Source organism: Uloborus diversus, chromosome 4 (genome assembly GCF_026930045.1).
Source record: "Uloborus diversus isolate 005 chromosome 4, Udiv.v.3.1, whole genome shotgun sequence".
In the NCBI taxonomy this organism is placed as follows: Eukaryota; Metazoa; Arthropoda; class Arachnida; order Araneae; family Uloboridae; genus Uloborus; species Uloborus diversus.
This window is the reverse complement of record NC_072734.1, coordinates 96,442,404-96,457,427: the sequence shown is the minus strand read 5'-3', so window position 1 is coordinate 96,457,427 and position 15,024 is coordinate 96,442,404. Positions and strand designations below refer to the sequence as shown.

At 32.6% G+C, this 15,024-nt stretch overlaps 2 protein-coding genes across 2 annotated transcripts in view; one reads left to right on the top strand and one right to left on the bottom strand.

Moving 5' to 3' along the window:
• Window positions 1–8,438, bottom strand: part of LOC129220473 (CCAAT/enhancer-binding protein zeta-like) — a 55,194-nt gene extending 46,756 nt beyond the window's left edge. The window contains exons 1-2 of the mRNA XM_054854894.1: window positions 8,318–8,438; window positions 775–886 (exon numbers count right to left, since the gene is read on the bottom strand). Of these exons, the coding sequence (XP_054710869.1) occupies window positions 775–886; window positions 8,318–8,386 (181 nt within the window). The 5' untranslated portion in view covers window positions 8,387–8,438. The remainder of the gene's footprint in view (window positions 1–774; window positions 887–8,317) is intronic.
• Window positions 8,439–8,878: 440 nt separating this feature from the next.
• LOC129221587 (phosphatidylinositol 4-kinase alpha-like) overlaps window positions 8,879–15,024 on the top strand; it is a 100,775-nt gene continuing 94,629 nt past the window's right edge. The window contains 2 exon segments of the mRNA XM_054856100.1: window positions 8,879–8,971; window positions 13,676–13,795. Of these exon segments, the coding sequence (XP_054712075.1) occupies window positions 8,879–8,971; window positions 13,676–13,795 (213 nt within the window).

The window sequence follows — 15,024 nt, the reverse complement described above, 5'->3', positions numbered from 1 at the left end:
ATAATCAGAAAGTTGAATGATTAAGATGTGCTTCCAAGACAGCACAGTCACACAACAATTCAAAGAAACATACAGAGCAAATTAAATAAAATATATGCATACAATTGATTCATATTCAAATGATATCAGAAATGTTTCACATGCTGCTGTTTGATTTAAAAAAAAAAAAGTGAAAAATCAAGTAATTTCGTGAAATTTTAAATTTTAAATTTATAGTTAGAAATCAACATGACAATCGATTTGGGATTTGGCTATTGTTTTGAAAATACCAAAGTTTGCGAATGATCCAATTTGGCCAATCTGAGTTTAGTGAAGGGTCTATTTTAGTTCATCAAAATTTTATGAACAGTGCCTTTTGACCAATTAGAATTGCATGAAAGATTTATAAATGAACCCAGTTTCCCTCTGGCCTTGAATATTAAGGCATATACAAAACAAACGTTTTTGCATAAGTTCCATATAGCAAAAACTTCCATTTGATTAAAATGAAACCTTTAGTGTTCTAATTAGTTGCTATTTTTTAAGTGTCAAAGTTTTGTTGTCTTATCATACATTTAGCTTTATGTTAAATTTCATTAATTTAAGCTTTGCAATTTTTAAAATTCACATTTAAAATAAAACAAGCATACTTAAATGAATAGGGCCATTTGTCAATTTTCATATTTCATTTTCAGGTCAAATTTACATTATCTTTATAAATGTAGGTTTATGTGGAAAATGAGTAATATGCACAACTGAGATAAATAAAATTGAAAAACAACATAGAATATTTACATCTGTGATATAATTTTGTTTCAGATTCCAGCACATTCTTAGCTTCAGCAATCAATGCAGCAACTAATTCTGGTGGTTGAGTTTCATTTGCTACATTTTTGATCTTGGGTTGCTAGGAATAGAAATTATCAGAAGAGTTAAGCACGAAACACGGTGGTCAAAATAAATTATAACTTGCATAATAGTTTATTCAAAATTTTCAAATAGACAATCATAGATTTAATAAAGCTACAATTGCATATAAAGCTAGGCATTTTTTTAAGATGTGAAAATATTCCCTGAAATTTTCAAAGGAGTGAAATTTTAGATGGCAGGAGAAAAAAAAAAAAAAAAAAAGAAGAGAGAGATGCATAATATTTTCAATTTTAATATTTTGAGTGTCCTTATTTTGTGTTCAACACTAGAACTGCGGAAATTTCCATATACTAAAACCGCGGGCAGGGGTCAATTTGACCCAAAGCTTAAAATGGGTTCCTTGATGTTTAGAAACAGGTAGAAAAATATTTTTGATGAAAAAAAGTTATTCTAATATTATACAATATAATAGTAAGATATAAAATTCTGCCCCATTAAGCTTAATCATTATAACTAAGTTTTATTTACAGAAATTTTTTATAAAATTGAGAGAAAAAGAAGCTCAAAAATTATCGGGCCCCTCCCGACTCTGGGCCTCCCAGCGTTGCGGGGTCGTGCGGTACATACTTGCGCCAGTGTGTATGTCCTTTTCATACCAATGGGGTAGCAGTTTTGACTGTTACTGATGATTCCAAGAATAGTTTCATTAATTTACAGCTACTAAGCGAAGGATCATTCTGACCCTTACCCCGATTTTAGGTATAAGAATTAATATCTCGGAAATAAAAATTCTGAATGGCTAATTCTTTTGCAGATTAATATTTACACAATTTAAGAAAAAGTCAAAAAGTATCAAGTCATTCTGCTTGTAAAATTTCTGAAAAAATGAAAATGAAATTTGATTTGGGACAGATTGACCCCTACAGCCATTCTGGTGTTAAAAGAATAAAAAACATTCAAATGTAATTTTAAGTTCTAATTGCCTCCCCCCCCCCCCCCCACCATTTTCATTAATCAATTTTTATTTAAAATACAAAGCATGATTATTTGCATGTTGACGAAATTTTTGAGTCATACATTTGATTTTGAATGCGTGAAATGTGCTTCTACAAAAACCTCTGTACATAATAATAATACTGTAAATTTATGGTCTGGTGAGATAAAATGGTGAGTTTTTTAGAATTGTTTTGCACCTCAAAAATTTTGCTTTTGAAACACCTTTAAACTCGGCAATCTCTTTTAGATATTTGTTGACAACATTAATTTTCCACAATCAAGTTTTTTTGTATGTTAATCTAGCAAAATGTATAAATATTTTGGTGTTCTTAAGAATTTTAAGTTGTCCAAACATATTCCTCTAAAAGTATAGTATTCAACTTATATCCTGTCGGCCATGCATGTTACACGGCCTATGAAAATTATGTATATGGTCTGTTATATTCAAAAACTAACCCTCCAAAGCAATCCATCCATTTCATTCAGTATTTAAGACAATTGTTGCAAATTTGTTGCCTAACGAAGTTAGAAATTGGTTTTTAAAAGCAGACAGAAAACTTTGTATAAATAAAATAAGCATGTAGTATAACAACAACTCTTTGTTTGTACTTTTCTTTCCATTTCCACTTTATGTAAGAAACTTTTAAATACTTATATATTAAAATTTTTTCTCAGTGTTTTGGCCCACAAGATTCATATTCATTCTAAGGTGCACTTCTCCGATAAAAAGGCTGGGCCCACTGCTCTAAACAAATACAGTCGGACCTCCATATATCGAAGTAGCAAATTTCCAGAAAAAAATTCAATATATAGAAATTTCGATATATAGAAACGATCTTATTTTATCGTACAAATCTCCTAAATCACTAAAATTAAAGCTAATTTTCGTATATAAAACCCAATTTCTAATTTATACGAGCAACGGATTAAATGAAAGTTGAAAAATAAAAAATTAACAGAAATTACATTTTTGTGCCGTCATACATCTTCATTCTTCTGCAATTATCTTGATTCGCAACATTAGGGGGGTTTCATTTTGACAGTGTAATCGAGAGAAAAGTAAAAAATCAATCTACTTCACTTGAATGATTTTTACTGAAGCTAAAAAATTAGGAATGATAATCAACAGACAAAAGGGATAACTTGAAACTGATTTTACAGTGTTACTGGTTACAACTTAGATTTGACATAAACTTGAGGGAATTTATGAACTCCAGAACGGAGCAACGACCTATCTACACAGCCCTCAACCCCAGATTCCTTATGAGTTTCGTAGCAACCTTTAGTGAACATAATTTTCTCCCCGAATTTTCATTTGACATTTGTCTGAAGTGGAAAAAAAAAAATCTACGAATGTCTCGAAATTTTTTTCGATATATAGAGATTTTTTTCGATATATATAAACAATTTTTCTATGTAATGAACATAGGAGTTTGCTGAAATTTCAATATATAGAAAATTTCGATATATGGAGGTTCGACTGTATGTTATAGTAGCAACAAGGTACAGGGGGAAAAACTTTTTTTAACTAATCTCTTGTGGCACCCCCCCTAAAATTTGCCAATAGACTATTAAATGTGATTTGGAAAGTTTCAAGTCATTTCGATGATATTAACATGTGCCACAAGGAGGCTAAAGTTACGAAAAATGCCAATTTTTAGCAAAAAAACGCAGTTTTTCATTTGTAAAACCAAAACCATTCATTGTAGAAACTTTGTTCTGGTCTCATTTTATAGAGAATTTTATTCTCTTTTAGTCTAATTTCATCTAAATTCTTGTAAAAATTGATTGAACATTATTCAAGATTTTTCAAGTCAGGTCGTAGCTAATATCTTCAAAATCGTGTTAAAAGAAAGAATCATTATGATATAAATTGCATTGCTTCTTTTAGTTAATGGTTGTAACCCCCTTACAATGTTTAGCTATCAGAGCAAAATCAGCAATATTATCAAAAATATATGCAACGAAATCCTGTTCCAACGAATATCGATACAACGAAATATCTGTTTCGACGAAAGAAATTTTCAGCTCCGATTTGATTTCCATTACGTTGCTTGAATTTCATTGCTACTAAAACCTCGTTACAAAGAAGAAAATTTCTGGTAATTTGAAGTTCATTGTAACAGAATTTCACTGTAATATAGTTATGTCTCTAAAACTTAAAGCTAAAACAAACAACTGCATGTAAAACTTATGAAATTAGCTGTAGATGCCATAAATACAGAACATTGCTTTCCTCCTCGGTGGTCAGTGCTAAAAACTAGCTTAAAAATCCCAGTCTTGCAAGGGTTTTCAACCCCCCAGAGAAAAGAAAAACTACAATTCCCAGGAAAGTGGCCTGTGTTCTTAGACGAGGACTTATTAGGGCTTTCGTTAAAATGACAGTCATTTCATTGCTCCTTTCTGCAGTACAAAGTCGTTTTGTGAGTACAGTTGTTACAGAAATTTTTTTGTATTTAGCATTTCGCAACCACATCTTAAAAGTTGGTTTGAATGCAGTTTTGATTTGCACAATAGGTACGTGTCGTCCACTAGTCCTCAATCAGATATTTTTCAAGAATTTCAAGATGAATAGTATAGATAAGAGGCAATTCAAAGCAAGTATAGAAGATTAAAAACAAAATAAGCAATCCAGATGAAATTTCAAGTTTTCTTTTTGAGAAATAAAAACAGTAGCAGCTTGGGAATGCCTATAAAAAGTTCTTTCCACTTTGCTTAACTTATATAGGGAGTCTTTCTTCAAACAATGTTACTTTTCGAGTATCTGGCACTATTCATCACACAAGGTGGATGGCAAAGGCCATATGAATCAGTGAAAAGCAAAGGGATGCAAGTGGACTATTTTAAGTTTTGAGTAAAACGCGTTTAAAGATAACATCCTTGGTAGACTTTCATTGAAATGTTTTTCTAAGTCATGCTGTACAGCAGCACCTACCAGGGCTACTAGTACAATCTCCTGTCCCAAGACAGAGGAGAGGTTCACCTACCATTTATACTGTTATCTCCAAATTTTTAATTTTGCCACTTGCATCCCTTTGTTTCTTACTACCTCATATAACGTAGTAAGAAGCAAAGGATGTAAATGGACTTTTTGAAGTTCCTCATAAAATGTGTTTAAAATGTAGATCCTAGGTAGGCTTTCATTGAACTTTTTTTCTAGATCATGCTATATAACAGCCCCGACCGGAGCTACTAGTACCATCTCTTGCCCCTAAGCAGAGGAGCACATATTATTTGTAATGATTATCTCGAAAATTTTAATTTTGTCAATTACATTTCTTTGCTTCTCACTGCCTCATATACTCTTTAAAAATATATCTTCTCAGGGATCAGCTTTCCTTAATTGATTTAAAGATAAAAAGTGTTGAAGATATTTCGCTGTTTATCATTAATATTTATGGAAAAGTATGGTTTATTGTTTGCGATCCAGCTTTGACCCCCAACCAAGATCTACAGTTAGTAAAATCTTTGGTTCAATACAAGAGTATTTATGAAGATGATGTAGGCACAGAACTACTTAAATAATTAATCATGTTTGGTCCCTGAACTCAGAGAAGGTTGCATTTCCTTTTTTGATGATACTTTAGTGAAAAAATAAAAGATCAAAACAAAGAAGGCTGCAAAATTAAAATCCGAAGTAGGAGATAAAGAAGATGATTGTGATGATAGGGATACAAAAGCACAGCTCAATCTGAAAGAAGCTTAGTTTACTGGACAAAGAAGTAGATTTTTTCATTTCTCCTCAAACTTTTTAAGAGATACAATTTTTTACAGAGATTCGAAATCGATACAAAGTTTTTAAATACTGATCTTGATGAATAGTGTGAAAATCAATATTATAAAAGCTAAAAAGATAGTAAACAGTTTAAGAATAGTCAAAGGTACAGCTGAAATAGGTGTAACACTAATTTCTAACTAACGACAGTTTCTATTACAAGTTATGTCTGAATGCAGGCACCTTTTTCCACATTCATCAAAATCTGTCATATCGAAGCCATTACCACTTTAACTTCTCAATGAAAAGTAATAACATAATGATGTATAATTTAACAGTGTAAGCAATAAAATGCATTAGATTTTTTACGTTTCATTTTTGTAATTTTTTAACTCTGCTTTCTCTTCTGAACTGCTTAGTTCTTTTATTTTAAATCAACAATTTGTTGTATTTAATTTTTAAAGTATCACCAAATTCTTTTTAATGGATAAATTAAAATCAACAAAGAGCAAATAAATAATTGAATATTGTAATGTTTTTAGATCTTTGCATGAAAATTCTGTATTGATAGTATCTTCCATGATCTGACCTGAAAAATGCCCAGTACCATTCTATAAATTTTATTTAAAAAATGGATAAGATAAATCATCACAAGAATAAAATTTCCTATAAAATGAGACCAGAACAAAGTTTTAAGGATGAAAAGTTTTGGTTTTAAAGAAAAAAAACTACGATTTTTTGCTAAAAATCAGTTTTTCATAACTTTAGCCTCTTTGTGGCACGTGTTAATATTATCGGATTAAGCTGAAACTTTGCAAATCATGTTTTCTAGTCCATTGGCACATTTTAGGGGAGTGCCGCGGAAGAAATTCGAAAATCGATTTTTTGTGACCACCCTAATGTTATAGTCATCAAGAAACTTTCTTTTACATTTTACCTCAAAACTCTTGCCTCTAATGTATTATTGCTTACAACAAAGTTCTGCTTAGAAATTAATAGTTTTGGTGTTTTTAGTTTGAGTTAACTAATGAAGTTCTGAATTATCCCCGGGTAGAGCTAAAATTAAAAGAAAAAAAAATCTTTCTTTTTTGGAATAAAACATGGTTTTCAGAAATTATCAGCAAGAAAGAAACCAATTTAGAATTCTTCACTTTTTGTCACAATTTGATTAGATTTGGACACCCTAGCCAGGGGTGCAATTCACCCCTGGCTAGGGTGTCCAAATCTAATCAAATTGTGACAAAATTCTACAGAGAACCATTCCCCCCAAAATAAGATCAACCTCTAAAAATTTCAATGGTTCAGACTGTGCCATGGACCCCCCCTTGGTGGGCAGCTCTGGCTAAGCCATGAAAAAAGCTTTGAGAAGGTGGAAAAACGTTTTCTAATTCCTTTCTTGGCTTACAATTGGAAGCCATTCATTAATTACGCAATGGTTCCAAGGCAAAAGGGGGGGGGGGGAATATCTAAATCTTTTCCTTACTTTGGGGGTGGGGGAGTATTCAGTAAGAATTGGGGGAAGGGGTTTGAAAAATGTTACATACCTTTACATGAGGATAAAGGTTAAAAATTGCCAAAACTATCCTTCAGTAATGAACGGGGGGGGGGGGGGAATATCTAAATCCTTTCCTTACTTTGGGGGTGGGGGAGTATTCAGTAAGAATTGGGGGAAGGGGTTTGAAAAATGTTACATACCTTTACATGAGGATAAAGGTTAAAAATTGCCAAAACTATCCTTCAGTAATGAACGAAGGATCCCTAATGTGTTCCTTTACAATTCAAGGGGAAAGAAAATTTGGATCCTATTTGAGCAATTCAAAGTGTTATTACAGGAGTTTCACTACTGAGCTCTATCGTAAAATCTGGATGCTAAGTAGATTGAGACTAAATGAAATAAATTTGGGACTTTGAAAAAGTGACGTGAAATCCGGGTGTTGCAATAACAAGGTTTGGCTGTATACTGTTTTTAACAAATAATGACAAATTGTTAACAATTTTAAACATTAAAAAAAAAAAAAAAAAAAAAAAAAAATAAGAAAATTCAAAGCTTAAAAAAAAAAGTTTCCAGGTTTTGGGTCATTCTGGTTTTACAGACTACGAAATTGGGGTCCCATGCTGTGTTACTTAAAAACTTTTCATTTACCCTTCAGTGGTCATTCATTGACTTTCATAAGGACACTGATAAATTGGTGTCCGGTGAATAGCCAGTCATTGCATCGATTCCTTGCAGGGGCGCGCACAGAAATTTGGGGGCTTTGGGGCATTTTGTTCATCCCTATATTTCACGTCGTCGAGTTTAAAAACGTTTGGACCGACAGGTGTCCCTTCTCTCCCTCCCTGTGTATGCCCCCGATTCCTTGACTGCATTCTGATCTCTTGACTACTATTAAACTAGCAGATTAAAATCCTTGAAATATAAATTTCAGTAAAAGTTTTGGATTAAAAACTGAAATGTTTAAGGCCCTCGCATTCCTATACTGAAGTTCGATTGGCTCTACAGTAGCTAAAAGTTGGACCACATTGATCTAAAATACGTGACACAGTTGATGAGACAACAGACATACGCTTGAATTTCCTTTCTCAGCATACTTTGTCCCATATATATATAAACAGGGACAATAACAACAGCGGCAGTTCATATTCAGCCCCCCCCCCCCCCCATAACTTTGGGATATGAAAATGGAGGATTTCCAAGAGAGAACATCTAGATAAAAGTTGAAAGAGTTTTCAAGAACATAGAATAAGAGACAAAATTACTTGATTGAACCACTTTGTATTCGACTTAATGCTTAGTTTTGAAACAAATTTTTGGGACTTTTGAGACATTTCAAAGACAAAAACTATTCTGTTTCACACACACAACGTGCAACATTCTTCAAAATATCAACAAATCAATGTTACAATTGCAGTTACGAGTGCGCTGAAGTAAAAAAAAGAAAAAGAAGCGGGTAATAAAAACGTAAAATGCCTTCTAAAACTATTTTTCTAAATCAAAATAAGAGTATTTTTTATTGGTTATTGCTTTATTGATTTTTTTCTTTCAATCAAAGCTAAAGAGTTTGAAATTAATGATTATTTGTCTGTAGAGGGAAAGCAGACGAAAAATTTAAACGAGAGGAAGAGCAGAAGGTCGGAAGATATGGAAACTGACCACTGATGTAAACAAAAAAGGAAAATTGTAAAATCTTTTAAGAACAATAATGATTCTTGCGAAATATCCTTGACTTGAACTCATAGAATCCGTCTGTCAATGCTTTGGGTTTCCTCCTTCCTCCTTCTTGTCTCAAAGCACTAATTTATTTCATGAATTTATCAGCTATGGCGGGTGTTAGCAGTAAAGAGTTTTATTTCAATGCTGTTCAACTTTTAGCCCGATCTCTGGCAAATTTGAAACCAGCACCGAGGGAAAAGGTATTTTTTATAACTGAATTTTTATAGTGTGTTTCGGAATATGTCTTCGAAAAATCGGTCTTTCCGTTTTGTTTCGTTATTAAAATTCTCGTAAAAAAAGAATTGTAAAATTACCAATTGTGCAAAAAATGCTTATGTGAGAAAGTATTTATTTAGGCTACAATCAGGAGCTACTCCGTCCAGGGCCTTGCAGCTTCCCAGGGCAACGCTGCTGGAGGAGGGGGGGGGGGGGGGGGGCGTGCCGACTTGTATTACTTAAAAAAAAAAAACGTTTTTATAGAACAAGCTTGACATAACTCAAGACTATATTCTATGTTGGGCCCCATTATAAATGCAAAGCAAGTACTAATGAGTCCCGCCGAGAGCCAACACTTTGTTCACCACTCCCCTTAGTTTTTGGCTAGGCTGACAGAGGCTCAAGTATATTATAAAAAATAAGCTTAACAGACACCTACTCCAACATTCATGTTACATTAAGGGTGATAGCAGGGGCGCACCCAGGATTATTTCCTGGGAGGGGCTAGAAGTTTCGCAAGGAGCTCCGTTACGGGAAGTCAAAGGCAAAATCAATGAAGCTTCAAAAGGCCCTCCTCCGTAATGAAAGTTACAAGTCTACAAAACACTAAAAGTCCCGAAAAAACCTAATTTCAGGGAGTTCTTAGTGACTTCAGAGAATAGACGGAGGTTTGCGTTTCGTGAGAACTGCCGCGAAAATTTTCTGAAGTGAAGCCTTAAGAATGAAATTTTAGGGACATTAAGGGAAGATGAGAAGGCTTTCCCCCTCAAAAACATTGCTAAATTAAAATTTCTAAATTCCAAAATTTATTTAAAAATTGAAGATTTATGCAATTGTGGTGACGAGAAAATGAGGTTAGGGGGCTCTCAACTGGAATTTTTTTGAAATTTATGTCTTAAAAATGCATTTTTTCTACCTTTGATGGTGTTGGGAGAAAAAAGGCAGAGTTCAGAGGCTCCGCCCAGAACTGTTTTCAAATTGAAGTTATAGAAACGCAAATGTAGACTATTTGCTGAGATATTAAAAGATTGATGGGGGGGGGGGGGGGGGCATACTGTCGGTAATGCTTCGAAATTGACGCCCAAAAGATATATTTTCATGCCATGTTTGGTGATTTCAAGGGTTCTCCTAGAAACATTTTCGACAAAGAGGATCTCGAAACACAATTTTTAACTATCTTTAGTGTACCAAGGGATATAGCATGGAATATACGGGAGTTCTCTGAATTAAAGCAGATTTTGCAACTATCTTTTGGAGATGATACACAAAGGAGGGAAATGCGGAAGTTCCATACTGGAAATACTTTGAAAATGAAGTTCCCAAAACTCACTTTAGGCTATATTTGTAATAGTTGGAGGAGAAGGAGAGGGAAAGTAGCTCTCCCTCGGAAATTTTTCAAATTTAAGGTCTTTAAAAAAATTAAAATTATCTTTGGTAAAATTATGATGGGAATTGGAGAATGAGTGCTCTTTCCTGGAAAATTTCTAAAACTCAAGGCTAAAAAATGCAATTTTGGGCTCTCTTTGGTCAAGGGGGTTTGTATTCATGCTTCTGGGAGGGGCTTAAGCCTCTTAGCTCCCCTGTGGGTGCGCCACTGGGTGATAGGCACAATTCCTATGAGTGTAGCATCAAAAGAAAGGAGTTTCTCGAAATTAAGCTCATTAAGACTTATTGAAGAAACTTTATGATGCAAGTTCAATTCTCATCATTTATTATTGCAATCAAAAATGAATTTGTTTCAATTTTATATTACAGCGACGTTATGGAACAGTTTGGGTAGGGAAAAAAAATGTTGTAGAATTAGGTTTCAGCAGGCTCTTAATTTAATGTGTCATAATAGACTATTTTTTTTAATAAGTAAGTACTTTGGTTTTTGTTTTAAAAAGTAACAGTTGAATGTCTTCTGAAACAGGGACTCTCAACTGCTGGTCCAGTAGACCGGCATTGGTCTGCAAAAAATGTGACTGGTCCTGGGAAATGTTTACCTAGTTGTTAAGGTTGCTGTTATGTTTATAAACATATTATAAATAATAAAATTTTATTTTAAATAATAAAATTTTATTATAAATAATAAAATTTTATATGATGTTTTACGTTAATTTTTTGATTGTTTTTTATAATGTTCTATTTTTTTCTCAAGGTGTATTTACTTATGTATAGGGGGAGATGGAGCACGTTGGTACCCTTTTTTACTTTTTATTTTTATCTCGTCAAAAAAATTAGTGAGCGGTTGGATTATGTACAATCTATTTCACTAAACATTTCTCATCATCTCAGATTTTTTTGAAAATATTGAATTGACTAACTTTTTTTATTTGGACTGCTTTACGAAAACTACTTCTATTAGGGTTTAAATGATAAATATTATTCAATATTGTAACTAACTTGTTTTCTTTTGGGTGTAGAGTGAAAAACATAAAGTTTAAAGATCAATATAACATATTAAATTGATTTTAATTGATAAACCTTCTTTAATTAAAAACTGTAAAAAGCAATCATAATTTGTAAGCAATTATTTTTTAAAGATTAAAAGAAAAATTTATTATTGAATAATGAATATTCATGAGAAAATTAATGCAAATTAAAGTTGACGAAAGATGTTTTAAATGATATCTGGAAATATAAAAGTGAGACTTCCTGAGCAGACATCGAATTCTGAAAGAATAAGTCATCACCTTTACATGCAGTTATATCAATATTTTCTAGGGGGGAAAAAAAGCTATTTTTTTCTTCATTGCCTTGCATGAAACAATTCGAAAAAAAAAAAAAGATCCTGTTAAACAAATATCTATATTTCAAAGAAAAAATACAATAAAATTGGCATCTTTAAATTAGTTATATCTTTGTGTTCTAAAATTTAATATTGAAAATGAAATTAAATCATCTTAAGTAAAAGCTTGCCTTTTTCTTCTTTCAATCAATTTGTTTTATTTTCTATCTATGTAGAATGCTTGTTTGGTAGAAAAAAAGTTTAATACAGGAACTTTAGTATTGTATTACACATCTTATTCTTTGAAAACAATTGTCTGCAAAAATTTAGAAGAGTATTTAAAAATGTAAATAGTTAAAAAAGTTCAGATATGAAATAAATCTTTTGGTAAAATTTATTTGGTATATTTTTTGTTGAACAATTATGAAATATACATCTCTCCCCTCCCCCCACCCCCAAGTTTTTATCATCATTTTCAAATATGAGTAACATGACATGAATGTATAATATACAATCACTTAGAATATTGCTTTATAATTATTGAGATTTAAGAGAAATTTTTTAAAAATAATTACTTGTGGCAGGTCCACAATGAGGTGGATCAACGTACCACACGTTCTTAAACTGAAAAAATGATTTCATATTTTTTTCTTTATGACAAAAAAAAAAAAAAACCTGCACATAATTGTGAACTAAACAAAATTATTTTGAGAAAGGAGTTCATTTTTTGTCTGCAATCTGATGAAACCCATTAAAAAAAATAAAGTTGCAGTTTTCTGAAAATTACTCAGCACTACTAAAATAGCACTTTCTGGAATAAAATTTGTTCAATATAACTGTATTAGGTGATTTCATTATAGGATTTGTAGAACCATAGGAGCTATTTGTTAGTCATAAATTAAAGTAAAAAATATCAACAGTATTAAAATCATTGAGACCAGTTCAACGTGTCCCGCGGTCCAACGTACCCCATCTTCCCCTAATAATTACATTAATTTGGGGAGAGTCCAGGAGAATAGGACTGTGGGACAGCTGCCTCTACAAGTTAAAATAAAGCTTGAAGAATTATTTCTATCTTGTCTCGTAGATGTGGAAGAGCGAGAATCGAAAGATGTTACAACTACCAGACAAGCTAGAAATTTATTTTTCATATTGAATTTAGGTTTTTAAATTTATAAGTCCCATTTCTCCTGACCCCTTTTCCCACTTCTCTGTACATTACCATATTATCGTCAGCAAAATATTATAAAATTTAGAACAAATATATAACAGTTCTTTAATACTTGGTTTTTTCCCTAAGGGATAAGGGGAGAAGACTATTAATGATCTGCTAAATTTCTTCCATAATTTAAACCACTGGTCAAAAAAGGAGGGTTACGTATTTAACAGGGAGAAAAAAAAAGCCCATTTGGCAGGGGGCATGATTGAAACTATTTGTACGGGGTCTTCCCCCCCCCCTTTTTGGGGATCTCGTTTGCTAAGAGGTGGGGTGATGAGAAGAAAAGTTTGGGGGCTGGGAGTGGAAGGCCTTGTTGCACTTTTGGGGGTCCATGCTCTTGTGATGAACATCCCTGTAATTAATATAATCATTAATAATTTTTAATTGAGGGCCCCACAAAAATTTTTCACCCAGGACCCCGCAAGACCTAGGGCGGCCATTATTCCTAGGCACAGAGAGGCAGCTGGGAGTTTTGCAGCTTTAAAAAGGAGCATAAAAATATTTTGCTTTCTAGAATTCAAATTAGACCTTTGAGTGCTCTGCAAACCATCAACTGTTATTCATTTGAATGAAAATTTTAAATCATGAGTGATTTTATATGAAGTACATTATTTTTGTTCTTAAAGTGTCAAATTCTTAACAGTTTGATTTTTTTATGTGTTAATTATCTCAACTCTTTTTTATATGTGTAATCCAAAACCTATATATTTTTCATCCTGACCGATTTTAATTCAAATATTTTTTTTAAATATTTTCAAGGTCAATCATTTGGTCAGTATGTGTCCTCAAGAAACAGCACAGGGGATCTTCAAATTTGATCAACGTGGACAAGAAGCAGTTTTTGCTTTAGGAGTATTTTTTTTACAGTCGGAGTACCAAGTATACATTTTATATAACTTTGTCTTTTAGTTAATATATGATTAGTTATAGGGTAATGTCGCCAGTAACAGACAAAGGTCCAGTAACAGACAGTCGTAAGTTTGGATTTAAATAATAAGAATTCAAACATTATGACCTTGATTTAACAATTGTCAAGGGACTTGAAAAAGTTGTTGTTAAATCAAAGATATTGTCAAATCGAGGAGCACAGACATTCATTGAGTCAAATCCGGACCAGTGAAATGAGTCTAAATTAAGGAAATCGCTAGGGTAACTAGTAACAAACAAGAGCCCAGTAACAGACAGTCATAAGTTTGGATTTAAATAATAATAATTTTAGGCGGGTAAAACTGATGTTGGCTGTGACTTATGAATACATCGCAACCATCTAGTATTATCAGAGTAAATTTTATAATCCTTTTGGTATTTACAGGGCAGTGGTGGAAGGTTATCAACAACCACCACGAGGTCTGCCGGTGTTTCATGTTCATTTGAATTTAATAAGGTTTTAGATCTAAAAGTAAATAATTTTTACACATTTTGATGAGAAAGGGGAATTCTGTTCATTATTCATCCTATCTGTTGCTGGGCATCATCAGAATTTTCGGTGTCTGTTACTGGGGGTCGGACCTATTTTAGAAATTGAGCCAATTAAAATAGAAGTAACTAACTCAAAGGATCCAGAAGCAACCAAACCTTAGATGAGATGTAGCTGTATGAGGTGAAAATAGTTTTTAAAGTTTAAATACATTAAAAGGCTCAGAAAATAAAGTTAACCTGAGAGCGATGTCTTAAGCATGTCTGTTACTGGTGCTGTTACCCTAAATTGTATAGATTTTACTCTAATAAGTTACCCCCATGCCCTTTCTGGGATTCAAGTTTTGGTTTGATTGTTTGTTCTACTTCATGTGAATCCTTTGGTATTATTTTTTATACTGATATGTTTATTGGATGGGTAAGAATAAGTCTAGTTTTAGGAAACAAATTGTTTTTTTTTCTTTGAAATTTCTATCTTAACTGTTAGTAGTAATTATTTTATAAACTATGAGATTGAGCTCCTAACTGCCTTTGCTCCCTACTTTCCTCCCCAGTAGCAGAATCTTTTTCAGCAATCTGTGATGCAGATTTGAAAAAAAAAAAAAGCAGTCCACAAGGTAATCTTTCATTTGATTAATAAATTGGCACCAAAGATCCTATTACAAATACATGCTACTTGTGGATTATATTCC